Source organism: Pristis pectinata, chromosome 6, assembly GCF_009764475.1.
Source record: "Pristis pectinata isolate sPriPec2 chromosome 6, sPriPec2.1.pri, whole genome shotgun sequence".
In the NCBI taxonomy this organism is placed as follows: Eukaryota; Metazoa; Chordata; class Chondrichthyes; order Rhinopristiformes; family Pristidae; genus Pristis; species Pristis pectinata.
Window position 1 is genome coordinate 22,890,875 of NC_067410.1, and position 19,743 is coordinate 22,910,617.

The 19,743-nt window shown below is 38.4% G+C and overlaps 1 protein-coding gene across 1 annotated transcript in view; it reads right to left on the reverse strand.

The window, feature by feature from the left end:
* The window catches only part of LOC127571397 (protein bicaudal D homolog 2-like), a 49,534-nt gene extending 31,279 nt beyond the window's left edge, over positions 1-18,255 (reverse strand). The window contains exons 1-2 of the mRNA XM_052017721.1: positions 17,653-18,255; positions 2,426-2,638 (exon numbers count right to left, since the gene is read on the reverse strand). Of these exons, the coding sequence (XP_051873681.1) occupies positions 2,426-2,638; positions 17,653-17,877 (438 nt within the window). The 5' untranslated portion in view covers positions 17,878-18,255. The remainder of the gene's footprint in view (positions 1-2,425; positions 2,639-17,652) is intronic.
* Positions 18,256-19,743: the final 1,488 nt, after the last annotated feature.

Below are 19,743 nucleotides of genomic sequence, written 5' to 3' on the forward strand. Positions count from 1 at the left end.
ACCCCAGAAAACGACGGAAACAAATCAGGTCAAGCAGCTCAGATGAAGAATCTTCAACCTGAAACATAACTGTTTCCCCTTCTGGGCAGCTCACATTCATTCATAATATTATTCATGCTATTTCAGCAATTATGTTTCTAAGTTTGACATCCTATTTTGTTTTCAAATTGCAAGGAGAACAGGAAGTCTGCAAAGGTATATAGACAGTAGGATACAGAAAAAATTGGTGGGGGAGTGGGATTGTGCTGTGAGTCAGTATAGACTCAATTGGCCAAATTGCCTCCTTTTACGTCTGAGAAAATATGAAATGAAATCTGTTCAGTGCCAGTGCAGAAAAGTGCCAAATAAAGTACAATATGAAATGTAAGGTAATCCATTTGGTATAACAAACAGAAAAACAGATCATTTAAGGTGTGAAACTACGTATAGTTGGCGTTCAAAGAGAGATCCGGTGTCCTCATATGAGAAATACAAAGTTAGCATTGAAATACACCAAGTGATTAGAAATGCAAATGGTATGTTGGTCCTTATTGCAAGGGAGATGAATTACAAGAGCAAGAAAGTCTTCTTCCCACAATTATACTGTAGTTCAGAGACCACACTTGAATTACCATGTATAATTTTAGTTTCTTTAATGCCTTGGAGGCTATGCAGCAAAGGTTCACGAGACCAATTCTATGGATAAGGGGATTATTAAGAAAGACTGTAAAACAAAAGATCAATTTTCTGGTGTACACAATAAAGGGATGATCTCAGCAAAACATGAAATGCTTATGGGCTTGATAGTGTGGATGTTGTGAGGATATTACCCCTGATGGGGGAAGTCTAGAACTAGAGGCATGATCTTTACATAGGGTAACCAACCAGTTAAGGCTGCGATGATGAATTCCTAGGAACTCACTGGAGGGAATTCCCTCAATTCCCTGCTCCTATTTCTTATGTAAATTATGCCTCTTTCTTACCTTTTGCATTGACTGATTATGCTAATCAAAACACTTAATCAGGAATTAGGAGTGTTATAAATTGCCAAGCAAAAAACAAACTGCCAGAGGAACTCAGCAGGCCAGGCAGCACCTGCGGAGGCAGAGGGATAGTTGACCCTGCATCAGCACTGCCTGAGCCACTGGGTTCCTCCAGTAGTTTGTTTTTTTGCTCCAGATTCCAGCATGTACAGTTTCTTGTGTCTCAGTTATAAATTGCCGATGTGTGTTTGTACCTAATAAAAACAGGAGATATAGAAATTAAAGATTTTAGCGAAACAAAAGAGAAAAAATACATAAAGGCAGAGCTGTCACTTATCATCTATAATTTAAAAAATTGCTGCACAACCCTGACTGAACTGATGTTCAGTCATCAAAACAGTTGGCTCTTTGGAATTATAAACAGGTCATTACCCTTGTAGAATAAAGCTTTTTACATGAACTTTTACTTGCTGGAGCCAAGTATTACTTGCTGAACCTATTTGGCTCCAGCAACACCTGACAAGAATCTGGGGCAGTGGGACCATGATTGGCTTCCAAGTGAATTGTTTGCAATATGTGCAGAAGTTAAAATATGGAGGTGAACACACAATAATGAACGCTGTGCCTTCACCCAAGTCGACAGATCCATTGTTTGTAATGCTAATAGTACTAAGAGTGAGTACTGAAACGTCCTTGAAACTCAACCAGTGAAGGGGTCTAAAGAACTTGCTGAGCCTACTGCGAAGCACTTGGATGGTATTACATCTATAACCTATAAGTTTAGCTGCTTGTCTAATGCCATTTTCCTGCAATACTGACACCTTTCATTCAAAATTCATTGTCATCCAGAATGGCATTTTCAGTCGAAGCCCAAATTAAGCATACATCTAAAATACAATAGGTCCCTATTTACCAGTGGTTACAGTGATTTTTCAAACTATGCCTCTTTGTGAGCAAAATTTTACACAATGCAGTATCACTTCCTATGAAGGATATAGGGTAATTTTGAAAGCATTTAAAATAAATGGACAATAATTAAACATCAGGCACAAAAATCACAGAGAGGAAAAAGTTATTCTTTGGAACAATTGTTTAATTTTCTCATTTTAGTTTGCCCCAGCCTGGATAGACATGGTTTACTAGCAACTAGCATGAATTTGTAAATTAAACTTAAGCAAATAGTATGTCTGTATAAAGTAGAATCCAACTCATTTTCATACTGATTATAGTTTTCTTTTCCTTCCATCTCTATTGAGATTAGCTAACATAACAGAAATGCAAGAATCAAATGCAAACTTTTCCTGGTTTAAATGGTACAGACCTACTCTGACCTCAAACAATAAATGGTGCATTCAAATACAAGATCCAAGGGAATGAGAAATAAAGGACAAAAAGTTACACAGACCGTGATTCAAATAGATAAAGTTGAAAAGTTGATTTCTTGTTAGCTCAATCTTTATTACCTCTTTTAGCTGTTGTGTAACAGAAGCTAGATGGTCATTTTCAGACTGGGCATTGGCAAGCACGTTTTTCATCTGTTTCAGTTCTGTTTGTAGCTCCAGAATCTTCCCCACATAATATGCTTCTTTGGAAGCAGACTCCTGAATCAATGACTCCTCACGACTCTCTCCGTCAGCTGCCACCTTTTTGTGGTTACTATAAGCTTGACCAAAAGCCTAAAAAAAACACATGGAAATGATCTTAGAGGAACTGAAAACTGTAGAAAAACAATTTCAGCTTTGTTAAAGTAACACATATTAGCAGTATGATATATTTTCCAATGCTATCATTGCCACAGAACATTTACTAAGACTTCTTTATTTTTAACTACAGATGTGGAGAAACACAAGCATTCTCATTTGACACCAATCTGCACTGACATTGGGCCTGTTGTGGGCTCACTGGTTACTATCAGAGCTGAATGCCACCACACAGAAGATCAAGCTGGAGACAGACTTCTGTAAGTAGTGGAATTTGAGACAGCTGATCTATGTAGACACTGGAATGACAGAGTTAAAGGCTTTTTGTGAGGTCAAAAAGAAAATGCCCCCCAATTTTCTCTTAGAGTTAACACTTCAAGATCATATGCCTCTAGCTCAACAGAATCTATACTGCAATTCAAGGAGCAGCTCTTCAGTCACTGGCAGGAAGCAACTGAGGACAACCATGGCAATGACTTTCCTTGTGACATATATCAAGGGGACCCTCCTAGTTACTTCAAATGGATTTATCTTCGTTCCTGAAGATGGCCATGCTTACATTTCCTCATGAGATCCTATAGCAAGTTCTGAAACAAAGAGTTTCCCTTTTCCAGTTTCCAACCAGTTTCCCTCCACCAACACTCTCATCTGCCTGGATGAACTTATTCTTGCCCTAAACAACTTTTCTTTTGAGTCCTAGAGCCAGAGTCAAACACACAGAAACAGGCCCTTCAGCCCAACGTCCATGGCAAGCAAGTTGCCTGGCTGAGCTGGTCTCATTTGCTCATGTTTGGCCTGAATCTTTCTAGGCCTTTCCTATCCATGCATCTTTCCAAATGTCTTTTAAACATTGTAATTGCACCTGCCACTACCATTTCCTCTGGCAGCTCATTCCACATACCCACCATTCTCTGTGAAAATGTTCCCCCTCACCTTAAATCTATGCTCTCTAGTTTTTAATTCCTCTACCCCTGGGAAAAAGACCAACTATTCACCCTATCTATGGCCCTCATGACTTTATGTACCTCTATAAAGTCACCCCTCAGGCTCCTACACTCTAGGGAAAAAAGCCCCAGCCTATCCAGTCTCTCCTTATAACTCAAGCCCTCTAGTCCCAGTAACATCCTCGTGAATCCTTTCTGTACTCTTTCCAGTTTAATGACATCCTTCCAATAGCTAGGCAACCAGAACTGCAAACAATCTCCAAGCGTGGTCTCACCAATGCCTTGTGCACTTTAAGAGAAATAATTTATAGGGTCACAGGGAAAGAATGGAGAAATGGAACTGACTGAATTATTCTATAGAGCGCCAGCAAGGAACTGATGGACTACACAGCCTTTTTCTGTGCTGTAATGACTTTCTGATTTAAGATTCACTCACCATCTAACCCATATAATAGTTATAGTCAGAAGGGCAATCTACAATATCCATGGTATTCTAAATTAGAAAGAACTCAATAATTTCAAGTGAGGGAAGAAAGTTTTAAAAAAGTTGAACGAGCTTTTTCAACAGACTCATATCTGGCAATATACTACAGTAACATCTTTTCAATCGTACAACTGTTCTTCATTGTGCCACGTCAGGTGACTTCTGTGAACAGTAAAACAAATTTTCATTTTGAATTTGCAAGCTCTCACTATGCAAAACAGGAAAAACATAGGAAGTGGAGTCTTCCTTACAATCATGACTCATAGGATGTTGCATTTAACCAGGATAAATTTGACAAACTAAACTGAGGTCATGATACAGAAATAAATGGTTGAACAGAATTCAGCACTGCAAACTTTCTGCATTGAAACAGTAACTATATTGCAAAGTACTTAATAGGATGTGGAGCAACACCAAGCCATGAAAGATGCTATGTAAATAGCAGGCTTGCTTTATTTTGCATTACGTACTCATCCTACCTTGCCATGAGGTTATTTATACTTTACCAGCCACGAGGTGGAAGTTCCAGATGCAAGAAATATTTGCACTTTTTTCATCTTACCACTACGTGGAATAGCAGCCATTTTACTGAACAGCATAATTGAACAAGATCTCAAAAAAATACAAATAGCAACTGCATGATAGCAATGAACTATGATAAAACCAACAGTAATCTGTTTGCCACACCAAATATTTTGCATGTCTAATCTTTGTAGACAACCACTCTACAAATGCATGGACAAGGATAGCTCTGATTTCCAGAGTCCAAACGCTGAATAGCCAAGCGGACTATTGGTCAGGATTAGAAATTAATTGTTAATCAAACAAGGCATAGAGCATCCACCGAGCTATAAATGAACAAGATGCCAGTAAGCACTGATCATTTTAAGACTCCTGTCTCGGCAACTTTATTCTTGCCCTCCCTATCCCTTCTCTAGAAAATTAAATTTGACAAACTAAGAACCCACCACCCAAATTCATTGACTTCCCACCTACCCCATCCCATACTGAAAGCAAGAACTTTTGACCCAGCTGACTGAACAAAACCCATGGATCATACACAACTAAATAACAACCACCTCTCACATCAAACTATATTACATAGCAATTTAAGAAGGTGGATTTGAGGAACTTCGCAGGAGAGACTAACAAACAAAATTCCACACTTAGGTATATAAAATGATGAGCGCAGGTGACCAAAAACTTGGTCAAAAATATAGGTTTGAAGGAATCTTAGAGGCTAGCGGGGAAAGGGGATGTTTAGAGAGCAAACTGCAGAGTTCATGACGTAGACACCTGACAATTAAGCAATTGAATTAGGTATGTGCAAGAACCCAAAATTGGAGCATGACAGGAATTGTAGGGCTGGAAGGTGTTACTGAGATAAGAAAGAGTGAAGCTATGAGAGACTTGGAAAACATGCATGAGAATTTTAAAACAGGCATTAATAGATCGTGACCCAAAGCTCAGTTTACACAGGAGTACAATAGGTGCTCTGCATTTGGAATAGGTTAAGAAATGGGAGCAGTATTTTGGATAAGTTTAAGACAATGGAAAGCAGAATGCCAGCAGAAGAACATTAAATAGCAAGGTAAAAAGATCAAAGACATGGATGAGAATTTGCATCAGATATTATGGGTGCAGTTTTGTCAATGGAGTGGATGTGATCAAAAATTCACCTCAGTCAAATAGGTTAACTAAGCTGTGAATGGCTTAGTACACACAAGAGGAAATGTCAGACTGGGAATGAAGTTTGCGGCCTGGATGGTGATGATTTTGTTTTCCTTAATATTTAGTTGTAGAAAATTTCTATTCATTTAATACTATGTATCAGACAAGCAGCATGACAAATCAAATAATTGGATCAAGAGCAGATAGTCAGAGCTGAATGTCATCTACACACGTGGAACTCAGCATGTTTTCAGATGATATAAATGATGGATAATACGTAGATAAGAAATAGGATAGATTCTTGGGGATCTCAAGGTAATGAGAGGAGAGCCTTTCTAAGGTGATCCTCTGGCTACCACAGCATAGATAAAAAATGAACCAGGGCAGTCCTAGGTGGTGGTCAAGAGGAGGCACTGGAAAAAGGCAGTGTGTTGAAGACAGCAGACAAATTGAGATGCATTAGGGAGAGTAGTTAACCATGGCCACAGATAGAGAGTGTGATTTGTGACTTTGATATGGATCAAATGGATTGATGAGGGCAGTACTTTTGCTGGTCTACATGGATCTTAGCAAGGTCCTCTATGGTACATTGGTCAAAAGTAAAAGCCTATTGGATCAAAGGAAGAGCAAGTCAATTTTGGATCCAAAGTTGACTCCGTGCAAAAAGTCAAGGTTAATGGATGTTTTTGTGATTGGACAGCTATCACCCAGTGGATTTTCACAGTTTGGTAGTTGGTCATTTGTTTTTTGCAATTATATTAATAATTTAGACCCAAATATAAGGAGGGGGGCACGTAAAAGGAATTTACAGATAATACAAAAAACAGCCACATGGCAGCAAGCTTTAGATTGTAGAGAGATACAACTTATCTATTCATCTGGGCAGAGAAAAAAAAGAGGCAAATAGAATTTAATTGTGAGGGAATCCATTTGGCAAGGTGCAACAACACAATGAAAATCAAAAAATAACTGCTTATGCTAGAAATCTGAAATAAAAACAGAAAATGCTAGAAAAACTCAGCAGGCCAAGCAGCATCTGGGAAAACAATCAATGTTTCAAGCCTGGGACCCTTGAAGTGTCACAATGACAGGCAAGTAAGGTGGTTAAAAACATATACAGCATGCATAAGGAGACAGAACTAGCCCCAGCACACAAACAATTTCTATCTCATTCCCGGTGGACATTTTCCCTAGCCACGTTCCTGCTCTTTACCACCCTTTCATTAGGAAGGCAAATACAATCTGCAATCTTCTTAGCATGTTTGAATTATGCAGCCACTATGAATTCAAGGATACAAGCAATGCTCTAAAGGAGGAGAACTGAGCCCTGACTGTTTGAACTCCTTTCACTGATGAGTGAATCCAAGGTAATATCATTTAAGGAGCTGCAGTCTGGAGCCCAGCATCAAGCTATATCCCAGCTTTAGCTTAATCCTAACCCAAGGACATGACAAAGGCAGAAAATAATTTTGAAACACTAAATTGAAGAAAAAATTTGAAGCAATAACATTTCATGTCAAGCATGAAGCAGAGGAGGAAAGACTGATTTAAGAGGAATATGAAAAACAGGATTTTGGCAGAACAAGATTTAGGTCATTCATTACAGACCTGCAAGTCTACATTTTAAAATAAAACCAGGAAGATCAAGAGAATATGAGTTAAAAGTGAATAATAAATTCAAAGGAATTTCAATAAACAATTTTTTGCTGGGATCCTAGTCATCATTGTATACAAATTCTTTGAAGTTGCAGAAATAAGGAGCAAAGCTGCAAAGCAAAGATTTTAAATTTTAGGGGTTTATTTCTTTCATAATATATGGCATTCTTAGCACTTATGGACACTGCTTTAGGTCATGACATTTTATCTTATTTCTTTACAGCATAGAAGGGGGCCACATGACCCATCAAGTACATGCCAGCTCTCAGACAAATCCCAGTCCCCCATTTATTTTCCTATAATATACTCTTTTAAACATCCCCATTAACACTACCATGATTCTCCAACTACCAACCTACACTATGGGTAATTTAAAGTAGCTAATTAACCCAATAATCCACCTTTTGGGATGTTTGAGGAAAACAAAGCATCAGGGAAACCCACACAACCACAAGAACATGCAAACTTCACACAGACAGCACTGAATCCAGATTGCTGAAACTTTGAGACAGTTGCAATACCTGCAGCACATTGTGGTGACACATTACTATTCAACACACTAAATTATTCTAACTATGAATGTCAATCATGTAAAGACACGACAACTTTAGCTCTGTTAAAGTTTACAGATAAGGTCTAATAATGGCTGCTCTTGCACCCATTTTACATCTAGACAAATTTGAAGCTCAGTAACCCAATGGTAGATCAATATTCCACAGTAGAGATAAGCAAAAATGCTATTTTATTTTAGTTTACCTTTGCATGCTTAGGAATTTGTTAACAGGGTCAGCCAAAAATTTAAATTTGCTAGTTGAAGGATTTTGGCATGCAACTTTCATTTACATTTTGCATGAGATTAAGAACATTAATCCACAACATGAAGCAAAAAGCTTAATCCCCAAGGAATTTCAAATATGAACATGTATAACTATGCACACTGCAAGGCAGAGACCATTGTAAACGAACACTCAAATCAGTCCCATGCACCTCTTTTCTACACTTTTAAACACCTTCAAAAGGATATCCTCATCATTTGTATGTTTTTTTTTAAAAAAGACCCCCAAGAAGCAATTCTTTGCTTCACAACTGGACAGATGTGACTGCAGGCAATCCAGGCCACACAAAATCTAAACTATGCTTTACACAGAGGAATACTGTGACAGATGAGATTTATGGACTGTGTCAGATCTCCACATCTAGATTCATCTAAGAGGTATTCCAACACTGCAGTTCTTCTTTCACATAGCCTTTGGTGATGATTAAGGAGGCAATTTGTATCAAAGCTAAAAAGATTCACAGAAATAAAAAAAAATTCCAACCTACAAATAGTGAAAAAAAATATACACACACTTCAAAAATACAAATATCCATTACAGGATGTCAAGATCTTAAAAAGAAAAAGTAACCTTTTGTCTCCAGAAAACATTGCTGACTTCCAATGCCAAAGAGAAAGTTCATATGGTTTGCAGTAATGAAAGATATCAGATGGGTGCCTGTACTAGAAACTGCTTTAAATCAATCTTTAATAGTCAAGTCAAAGTAACATATCAAACTTCACTTATCTAGGATTCACATTCACCTATATTTTTTGTAACTATAACATTCTAGCTACCAGCTGTATCTAAAATTTTAATTCTGAATTGTTTGATTTTACTGGCAGTCAAATGTATCAATATTAGGGCATTCTAACTATTAAACAGACACACAATTATACTATATAGGTCGAAGTATTTTGAATCCTTAATTCATTCATACCTGGAAAGCACTCCAACTACAAACCATCATTCCTAACTTCACGGAGAATATTTTTACAAAACAGGCTAGAATTTATTACTGAATATGGAATTTATGAACAGAAAAAGTGTATTTTCAAACAATAATATATTTACATGGAGAAATACCAACACACAAGTACTGTAACCAATGACACTTGGATCCACCAAATCATATCTGTCCTATAATTTATTAATTTGTGAACTAATGTATACAGATCATGAAGTTCTATTTAGTTGGCATTAAGTGCAAAGAATACACATCCATCTCATTGTCAAAAAAGAAACCAGTTGTGCCTATTCATATATACAACACCTTGAAGAACTTGCATTTGCATAGAAAGACAAAAAACAAAGATGGATACCATGCCAAAAGAGGAGATGTTAGCAGAGGTGACGAAAGACTTGGTAAAACTTTTAAAGAGCCTTACAAAGGAGCAAGTTAGCTAGCTTAAAAAAAACAAAAATCTGGAAAGGAATTCCAGAGTCAAGACAAATAAAAGCACAGCTACCAATGGTCAAGCAAAGGCCTAAAAGCTAGAGTCAGAGAAATAAAAAGTCTGGAATAAAGAGATGCAAAACTGGGCAAATTTACGAAGATAGAGAGAGGCAAAAGGCACAAAAGGAACTTAATCAGGAGGGTGAGCATTTTAAACCAAAGGCATTTAAATCAGCAGGATAATGGATGAAAGCAAGAGTGTAAATTCAACACCCCATGTACTACTTTCACAATGTATTGCATTCTGAAAAGAGCTGCCAGTGCTGCAACTCAAAATTTTACTAATGGTGCGAACACTTTTCCAAATCATAAATCTTTTCAGTAAAATGATAATTCATCCTTTTATTGGAGAATTAATAAAGGATCAAGGCTTAATTCAAACCCTTTCAGAAAGAAAAATTCAACTTAATTGCAGGAACAATTGGCAGATATATGCACAGCTGAAAAGCTTTATGAAAGGCAGACAATTTGGCAGAATTACATGTCTAATATTATGAACGCCCCAGCTGAAAGTTACCACCTATCAGACAGCTGATTCTCTCTCTCTCCCCTCCACCCCCTGCACAGTTGACTCTCACATAAGGCTTGATCGTGCACACAAGATAGCAATTATTCAGCTTCACATTGTGGAAATGCAGCTGCTACCTCTTTTGCATGTCCAACACCAAGGATACAAAAAGCTGTATTCATCAATATGCAGATCAGCAACCAGGCTCTCCATGCTATATGTTATGCAGGCAAAATGCTGAAGCACTCTACAGATTGGCGAAGTCAGCGTGCATTAAATTGTGTAAATGCCAGCTGGTCTTCAATTGTCATGCAGTCATTTTCAGTATATTGTAAATTTTAAGCTAGATATGTTACTTTGGCATTCACTTGTACTCAAAATTCTTACTTATCAATTAAGACATAATTTTCAATCTCCCCTCATGTTTATTTATAAAATATCTAGTATTGTGAAATATTAAGGTAATAACTAAAGAATGAAAAGGACAATGCCTCTGAGACATTTCAGCTGAGATCCCACAATATGAAAAATTGTTAATGTATAGGAATCCTTATCCAAGTCCCATAGCTTAGTTCAGAAGCGGTATTGGTGGCCATGACACCACCAAAGTGTCCTGAAAGAAAACATTCAACATCCCTCAGAAATAAATCTGACCTCTTCATCAGGTCTAATGTAATCCAAGACCCACATCAATATATTCTGCTCTGAAATGGCAACCTTCTGAGTCCATTTTTGGATAGACAATAAATGTCTGTCATGCCACTGGCATCAATGTCCCATCAATAAATTTAAAAATTATCAACCAAGCTTGCTAATAATCTAGAGAAAACTGCAGAGGCTAGAAATCTGAAACAAAAAATGCCAGAAATACTTCATCAAAAGGGTCAATGACCTGAAACCTTGCCTCTGCTGAACCAGCTGTGCTTTGTTTCAGTGTTTTCTCGCTTTTGATTCAAATAATGAATACCCTATTATTTTTAAGAAAGAGCAGCAACTCAAAAGGTAAAAGCTTTTCTGATTTCTCGGCATTTAAAATGGGAGACCTTCACAAACATTCAATCTGCTGTATAACTGGTAAACCCATGGGGGCATGGCTTAACTAGCTGTTAAAGCAAGTGGGCAGGTCTTGAGAGATTCAACCAGGACTTTGTCCTTCCTTTTACCATAAAGGGAGCTGGCTTCCTGGAGGAAAACGATACCTATGAAATCACTTCAGGTGAGTGCAAGCTTCAAGGACAGACAATTGGCAAGCTCAATAAAACAAAATCCAGGCCATTAGGCAAAAAAAATACAAAATCATTAGAAAGGAAAGAAAGCTATAGAGCGTATAACTTTTGAAAATAAATTCCTTTAAAACTTTCTGAATCTGGCAAACTCTAATCCACAAAGAAGCTTTGCATGAGTTATTTGTTCTCCAACTGAATCATCCTCTTATGCTGGACAATTTTTAAAATCAAACAAAGTACACAGAGCATCAATTACATAGTATAAATCACAATACTGGAACTACCAGGCACAAACTAACATTGCAACAATGTACTCAAACATTTCCCCTGGATAAGTACAAAACAAGATTTATGCTGAAATAATTGGGCTGCACAAACAACATTTGCCTTATTAGTTTTCAATGACTACACAGGCACATTTTAATAAATTTACCCTCCATCTCCATTACAAAATGTTGATAGCTGGATATAGACCTGTACTAAGAATCTCAAATCTTTGCAGGATTAAGCCCCGCCACTATTCATTTTTTTCCAATAAGTAAACAAGTTAATTTAATTTCATTAACAATTATAAATGTAATGGAATACCATTAAATACATGTCATTGTGATGAGGAAGCACTCGACCCGTTTCTCATTTTAATGAGAAAGCCATTTCTAACTTGCCAATTATGAAGAATTGCATTTCTTCCAATAAGGAGTTTGCAACTACAATAATCTCATGCAATTATACAGGGAGAGAGCAAAACCACAAATTAATTAAATCAAATCAATTAGTCTCAGGGTTTTGGAAGTGACATTCTTTTTTAAACTGACGTTTTACTGAAATATTAGCAACCCAATATCTTTACCCATTCCTGGAGACTCTATCAATGTCACAGACACATCACAAACTACAATTTCTGCTTGCCAAGTAAATCAGTATTCCAACTCTCATCTTTAATACAATTAATGTTTATATATACCACGTCAAAAAATATTGTATTCTCTCAAAATACTCTTCATGTCATTTTGCATTACAGATTTCAAATTTCAAACACTGACACAATTTGGCAATACAAAGCCGAAGGCTCATGTGTTACAAACCTCCACATAATTGTTTTTTTTCCAAAAAGCCAGAAAAAAATTCTTCAACCATTGTTAGACTCAATTATTAACTTAATCTGCAAATTTTCCTTTTCAGAGTTAAAACAATGCAAATACTGCAAAAAAAACACCAGTATATTGAATGAATAACAAAAGCAATCTTTTTGGTAAGTGAAACAGACAAGTTGGTGATGCCAAGATTATTGTGGCAGGCCAACAAATCTCACTCTCATTTGTTAGATGTACTTCATTGTTTTTTTCCGACAACTTGCTGCAAGGGTTGGAAAGGTGTACAATGCCCTCTTCATGGCAACTTGTGCCCAAATGAACAAGGTGAGTAATTATATCTTCTTATTGACTCCTCAAAAGATTGAAGGAATTTGAAATTAACAAGGACATACAAATCAGAGAGTGCTGGAATACTCAGCGGGCAAGGCTGGAGCTGTCGATGGAGAAAAAGTGACTCCACAGATGCTGCATTAGGACTGCTATGTCAGAAATTACAGTGCTCATTATATCCACAAGATCCAGACAAAAGAAAATCATTCTTCTAAAAAGCTATGCAATATTATTTTCTTAAATATTGTTTAAAAATTGGTTTGGTGTTAAAGATGTTCCATCAAAGGTCATCCACCTGAAACATCATCTGTTTCTCTCTCCACAGAAGCTATGTGACCTACAAACTGTTTTTAGTTCAGATTCCCATCTGCAGTATCCTGCTTTGAGATTGGAGTCATATTACTTAAAAAGAAAACAAATCTAAGATCGTCACTCACTCCATATAACAAATATTTCAATTTTTTGGTAATGAGATAAAATCTGCATACAGTATTCTAGATGTTGTTTCACCCAAGTAACACATAATTGCAGTAGGACATCCTGTACACAAATCCTTTCATAAGAAAGGCAAATATGCCATTTATCTTCCCAGTCATTTGCATGTTGGCTTTCAGTGATGTGCACAAATACACGTCGGCTCCTTTGAACATCAATGTTACCCAAATCTCACATCATTTAAAAACTCTGCTTTTCTATTTTGTGCACCAAAGTGGAAAACTTCACATTTTTCCTCATCATAATCACATCCACAAAGTTCCTGCCCATTCACTGAGCTCCTATATATCCCCTTGAAGCTTATTTACATATTCCTCTCTATTTTGGCACCACTAAACTTGGAAATATTACATGCAGCACCATCAGCCAAATTTAGATAATGAATAACAGCAGCCCAAGCACTGATCCCTTGGTACCTCACTTATCATGACTTGCCAACCTGAGAAAGATCCATTTACTCTTTGCTTTCTATCCCACAGATCTCAATCCATGACAGTATTACTAGAGAAACAAAGGACTGCAGATGCTGTAATCTAGATGAAAAACACGACGATGCTGGAGGAACTCAGCAGGCCAGGCAGCATCTGTGGAGATTGGCAGGTAGTCAATGTTTCCAGTCAGGACTCTCCTTCGGGCCTGAAGATAGGAAGAGGGAAAGCCCAATATACAGTATAGGAGGGAAAAGCAGAGCAGCGATAGGTGGACAAAAGAGGGGAGGCGGGTTGGGCACAAGGTGGTGATAGGTAGATGCAGGTAAGAGACAGCGATAGGCAGGTGCAGAGGAGGAGGGGAGAGCAGATCCACCGGGGGATGGGTCAAAGGTAAGAAGGAAAAATGGGGGGTAGAAAAAGAGATAGGCTAGAAAAGGGAAAAGAAAAGGCATGGTTGGGGGTGGTGGAGGTGGAGATGGAGATTACTTAAAGTGGGCTGCAAGGTTCCAAGATGGAAAATGAGGTGCTGTTCCTCCAGCTTCCACTTGGAATTCTCCTGGCAGTGGAGGTGGCCAAGGACAGACATATCTGTGATAGTGTGGGAGGGGGAGTTGAAGTAACTGGCAATGGGAAGATGCAGATCGCAGTTGCAGACAGAGCACTGGTGTTCTGCGAAATGGTCCCCTAGTCTACGTTTGGCCTCACCAACGTAGAGGCCACAGCGCACCAAATACAGTAGATGACATTAAGGGAGGTGCAGGTGAATCTCTGTCTCACCTGAAAGGACTGTTTGGGTCCCTGCACCTATGACGGGGGTGATAGAAAGTTCTTGGAGTGGGAGTGGGATTGGTTGGGGGGGGGGGGGGAGGGGGTGGTGGTGGAGGGAGTGAACTAGGAGGTCGAGGAGATTGTGGTCCCCACAAAAGGCAGAAAGGGGTGGGGAGGGAAGATATGCTTAGTGGTGGGGTCCCATTGGAGATGGCAGAAGTGGCAGAGAATGATGTGTTGGATAAATAGGCTGGTAGGATGAAACGCGAGGACAAGGGGGACCCTATCCCTGTTGGGTCTGGGAGGGGTGGGGGACGAGAGAAACAAAGGACTGCAGATCACAGCATTACCTCCAAATCCATGTGCTCTATTCTTGTGACCAACCTTTTCCGTGGGATGTTATGAAAGCCTTCTGCAAATCCAAACAGATCATACCAACAGGTTCCCCTTATCTACAGCCGTTACAGCAGTTTGGGTCACAGAAGCTCACCCTTATAATATTCATATTTCACAATCAAAAAATTTGAGGTATGGAATAAAAACTCACTTGCACGAAACTTGTCAAAAAAATAAATAAAGTTTTTATTTCAACTTGCATTTCTTGACTCACGTACAGATGAAGTGGCTTTGCATCACAGACAGTTTTCTTGGAAGGCGACCACCCTCCCCTAACATAGGGGTCACCTGTATTCAATTGATCATATCCTCAATGATTTTCCTTTCACAAATCCACCTTCTTAAGTCTGCTCAATAAGTGTTATAACGAAGAATGAATGGATAATGTAACATTCTGAATAACTTATTTCCATTTAAATACATACACTGGAATTGTTGCTTTATGTTTCAGTAATTTTAGAGCTCAGAAATTCTACATAAATATTTAAACCCCAAAAAATCTAAATCCTGAAGAGGAGTTACAGAATAATGAAACAACCAACAGAAAAACCAGTTCAGCAATTAGCATAATTGTTCTATCCTCTGCCTTTAGTCACACCTTTCTCATTTACATTTCAAACTGCTGTATTTCCAATTTAGCACAAATATTCAAATTGGTAATGTTTCATTGACTCTTTTATCAGGTTTCACAAAGGGTTGAAATACATCAGCTTTGAGATTCCTGTAAAATTAATGAAATTTGTTCAATAGCATGAATGTGGCAAGGGAAGAGACAGCTATCACATGGTAAGAGATCACCTTTCAGAAATCATGACCTGTCACCATTCATGAGCTTCACACAGCACTAAGTAAATATACATTTCTAATTTTCAAGCATTTTCTATTGCGTTAAAATTTTACAACATTTTCTTAAATTTTGACATACAGTAGCTTTATTTTGATGATTCTCATTTCTTACATATTACAATTGGTTAGGGATGATTTGGTCTGATAAATCCTGCAAACTATTTTGAAATATGGGGAAAAAATTCCTTCTAAGATCATATTTCTTCATCGGTCTGTTTTAAGTAAATTACTATTAATAATGTACATCACTATTACTTAGTTGTTCTCCCACTCCCACACATAAAAAAACTAAGAACATACTCATTTTTCAATTTTGCCCTTAGATTTTCACAACTACCACTTGGATCCAAATCCACCAGGATGAAAATATATGAAATGAATATTAAAATAATTTGAAGAGACTTCACCTTTGCTCTTAAATATTTTGCTTTAAAAATTGATTTTTGATCATATTCTGCAGAAAGCAAATAAATTTACTTTTTGGAAATATTACATTTTTTTTAACTCTACCATTTAAGATGGAATTATCATTTAGACTAAAGATAAAATGCCAGTTTACTGAATCCAAAATTCAACTACAACCTGAAATTCCATTAAATAATGGTAAACTAAAAATCCCAATACTAAACATTATTTAAACACACCCACTGAACATTCAAAGTGTTGTGGGATTTTGTTTGTTCAAAATGTAAGATGTTTTGAAAGCTTACACACAATAAATAATGTTTTAATTCTGTTCTTTTAAATAGTATATTTGCATTTGTAAATGTAGCTTTATATTTTTCATATAAAAATATTAAAACCTTCAGTTCTTTGTTTAAAGTTTCCATACAAAATGTACATTTCAAAGGTATTGTTTAAAACTAGTTAACAGGATGAAGCTGACAATTCAAAGAGATTTCTCTGTTCTACAGATAATTTTCTTATTCAAACCACAGTTTACTTTTTCCAAGATAAAAATGAATAAGTTTGAAGTAAAACAAAGGCATTACAACTATGAAAGTTATTTCACATTAATCGGTTTACTGCGGAATATAACAGTGCTGCGTTGACATAATGTTGCAATCAAGTGCGGCAATAGGTCAGTCCAAACTCATGATTTTCGAGCGGCTTCCTAAATTAATCCAGCATGCTTTAAGCAAGAGCCAGAAAAAGTGCTATAAATTCTTGAGTGGAAGTCAAGATGAGTCACTTTATTCAAGAACTTCCCAGTAACTAATACAGAATGGCTGCAGAAGATTTTGCCCGTCTTCATCAGAATATATTACTTTACGTTATGTAGATTGTTTAGTACCCATGGCATAGAAAAAAAGTTTTGTATTAAAAATCATGAACTTTGAAATTCAGCATTGTACGGAAAAAAATTTAGTACTGTAAACTCCCGATAAAGTTGTTTCCTCAGCAAACTGAAGTAAACGGATATGCTCAGTTTAAATTTTGAACAGAAGGGGAGGGGGTAAAGTAGTTGTTCATCATTTCGCAATGGCAGATATGAGGGTATGCCTCCCGGGAGTATACTGATGGATCCAAGATTGAGATCAAAGGGATGTAGGAATGAAAGGGAAAGTACAAAAGAAATACCTCCGCTCAATTATCACAGGGGATTCAAAGGTGTGAGATTTTACCCCACAAGCCATCGAGCACAAAGTGAGACTACTATTCCTGGCAGTGCAGATTCTGGAGACCCAGTTTGAATCTGTCAACGGACAGACGCCCGTTAGCAGTGGGTGGGTACCCGCTTCGGCCAGTTCTTTTTTTGATGAATCCGACCACTACATTTTGAATGAATAACTGATTTTTTTTTAAAACGGTGAAAAAGAGAGTGCGTTAGAATATGATTTATTCTTTGTTCCTCTCACAGAAACCTCACCTCTCGGAGCTGCTCCAATTCCTGTTTGACCGTCTCGTACTCGCTCTCCAGCTCGTCGTACTGTTGCTTCAGCGTCTGCTTCTCCTCCAGCACCACCAGCCCGTACTCGGCCGCCTGAATTTTCTCCTGAGTCGTCTCGCTGAGCTCCCGGTTCAGCCTTTCGACCTCAGTGCGCAGAAAATGCTCCTTCTCCATGGTCGTCATCGCCTCCTCCTCCTCCTGCATGGCGTTCACCGGGGACGGGGGGATGGTGGATGCGGGGGCAACCTTCGCCCGACTCGGCCGGCGGGGCGATGAAAGTGTCTTAATCCCGCTGGCGCGACGCCCGCCCTTTGCCCGCCACCATGTCTCGGCTGTCCGACCAGCTCGGTGCTCGCCAACGTCAGGCGGCGGAGAAGGAGGAGACAGAGAGGGAGGAGGAGACAGAGAGGGAGGAGGAGAAAGGGAGGGAGAGGGAGGAGGAGGAGGGGGGGAAGTGAGCAAGGAATACGGCCCGACGCTGCCAACCCACCCGCTCCTGCAGCACGGTTTTCTCGTCAAACCCAGCTCCGACTGCTGGGCCGGGCCCGCGACCGCGCCCCTAAGCTGCTGTCCGCCGGCCGGACCCCGCCGCCGTGGTGATTGACAGCTCCTTGGCAGCCGCTGACGTCAGCGCCTTGGCTCGGGGCGAGGAGCAGCCCGGCGGTCGGGGGTGGGGGTGGAGCCGTACGTCTCAGCCAAACAGCTGCAGGACGCCACAATGTGGCTGCTGCAAGGCACGGCCCAGTGTCCCGGGCACTACAAACGGGGGTCTCCAAAATAGCTTCTGAGCTATCGTTTCTTAAATATGGATTAACCTTGCGTGCTTTAAGCACCCCCCTTTTAAATACCTGTGAATAAGTTCAGATGTGGTCAGCAATTTTACTGCCCATTTGCACTGCAGAATGTTGAATTTCAAACAGTCATGAAATATGGTGGTCATGGAAAATTCAGACTCACATCTGTGAAATAAACGTATTGTTCAAATGACCAATGGGACTTTGAAAAAGCGATAGCCCTCCGCTTGTGTTAAAAAGCATTTGTTAATTTACATGTGTAGTCATGGTGATGTGACAAAATGAAGTTCAATGGTAGATGGATACATTGGCGACGGTACAAGAGACCACGAGAGACAGACGTTAGCCACTATTTAGGAGTCAAATTAGGAAGTAATTTTTACACAAAGGACAGTGGAAATCTTGAACTTCCTCCCTCCCCCATCCTCCGCCCCAATAAAAATGGTGTGGGTGTTACATCAATTGAAATTTACTATACTGAGAACAACTGATGCTTGTTAGTTAATGGAGAAGGAAGCCATTTGGACTGTTGTGCCTGTGCAAGTTCTTTTGTTGATTCGTCGGATTTCGCTGATCGCTTCAGCCACATTTTACTACCAATAACTCAAATTTCGAAATATTATTAACAAATACATTTTAACACTCACTGTGGCTTTTAACATCAACTTAATCGTTGCGAGTTTCAATAACATATAATAACGAATTTGTTATCGTACTAGAAATAATGAAGGGGATTGATGAAGGATTTTCGACTTGAACTTTAACTCTTTTCCCACATATGTTGCCTGACCTGATGTGTTGCCAGCATTTTCTGTTTTTATTCAGATTTCCAGCATTCTCAATTACTTACTCCACCAAATTACATCAAGAGTTGCAATGTTGAAGTTGTTGTCCACAATTTTCAAATGAAATTTTAGGACTCATTATTATACATCAAAGTAACATTCTTACAGGAAAATGAAGATCATTTATGGTCTTCTATAGAACATACCGATCCATTGACCATTTCCAAGTATTTACATCACTATTTTAATATTCCTGAGCAACATGTTAACAGCAGTGATATGATTTTGAGCTTAAAGCACGTTTTAGCATTAAAACATGTAGACCTTTCAGTGTTTAGCAACGTCATCCTTGCAAGGTTATTTATGCTATGTGTTTATTTTTATATCAGAAAATAAGGAAATTTTAAAAATAACCTAACAATCTAAAACCAGATAACACAATATACATCAAAATAAATCAATTTATTCAAATTCATAATCATTTGAACTAG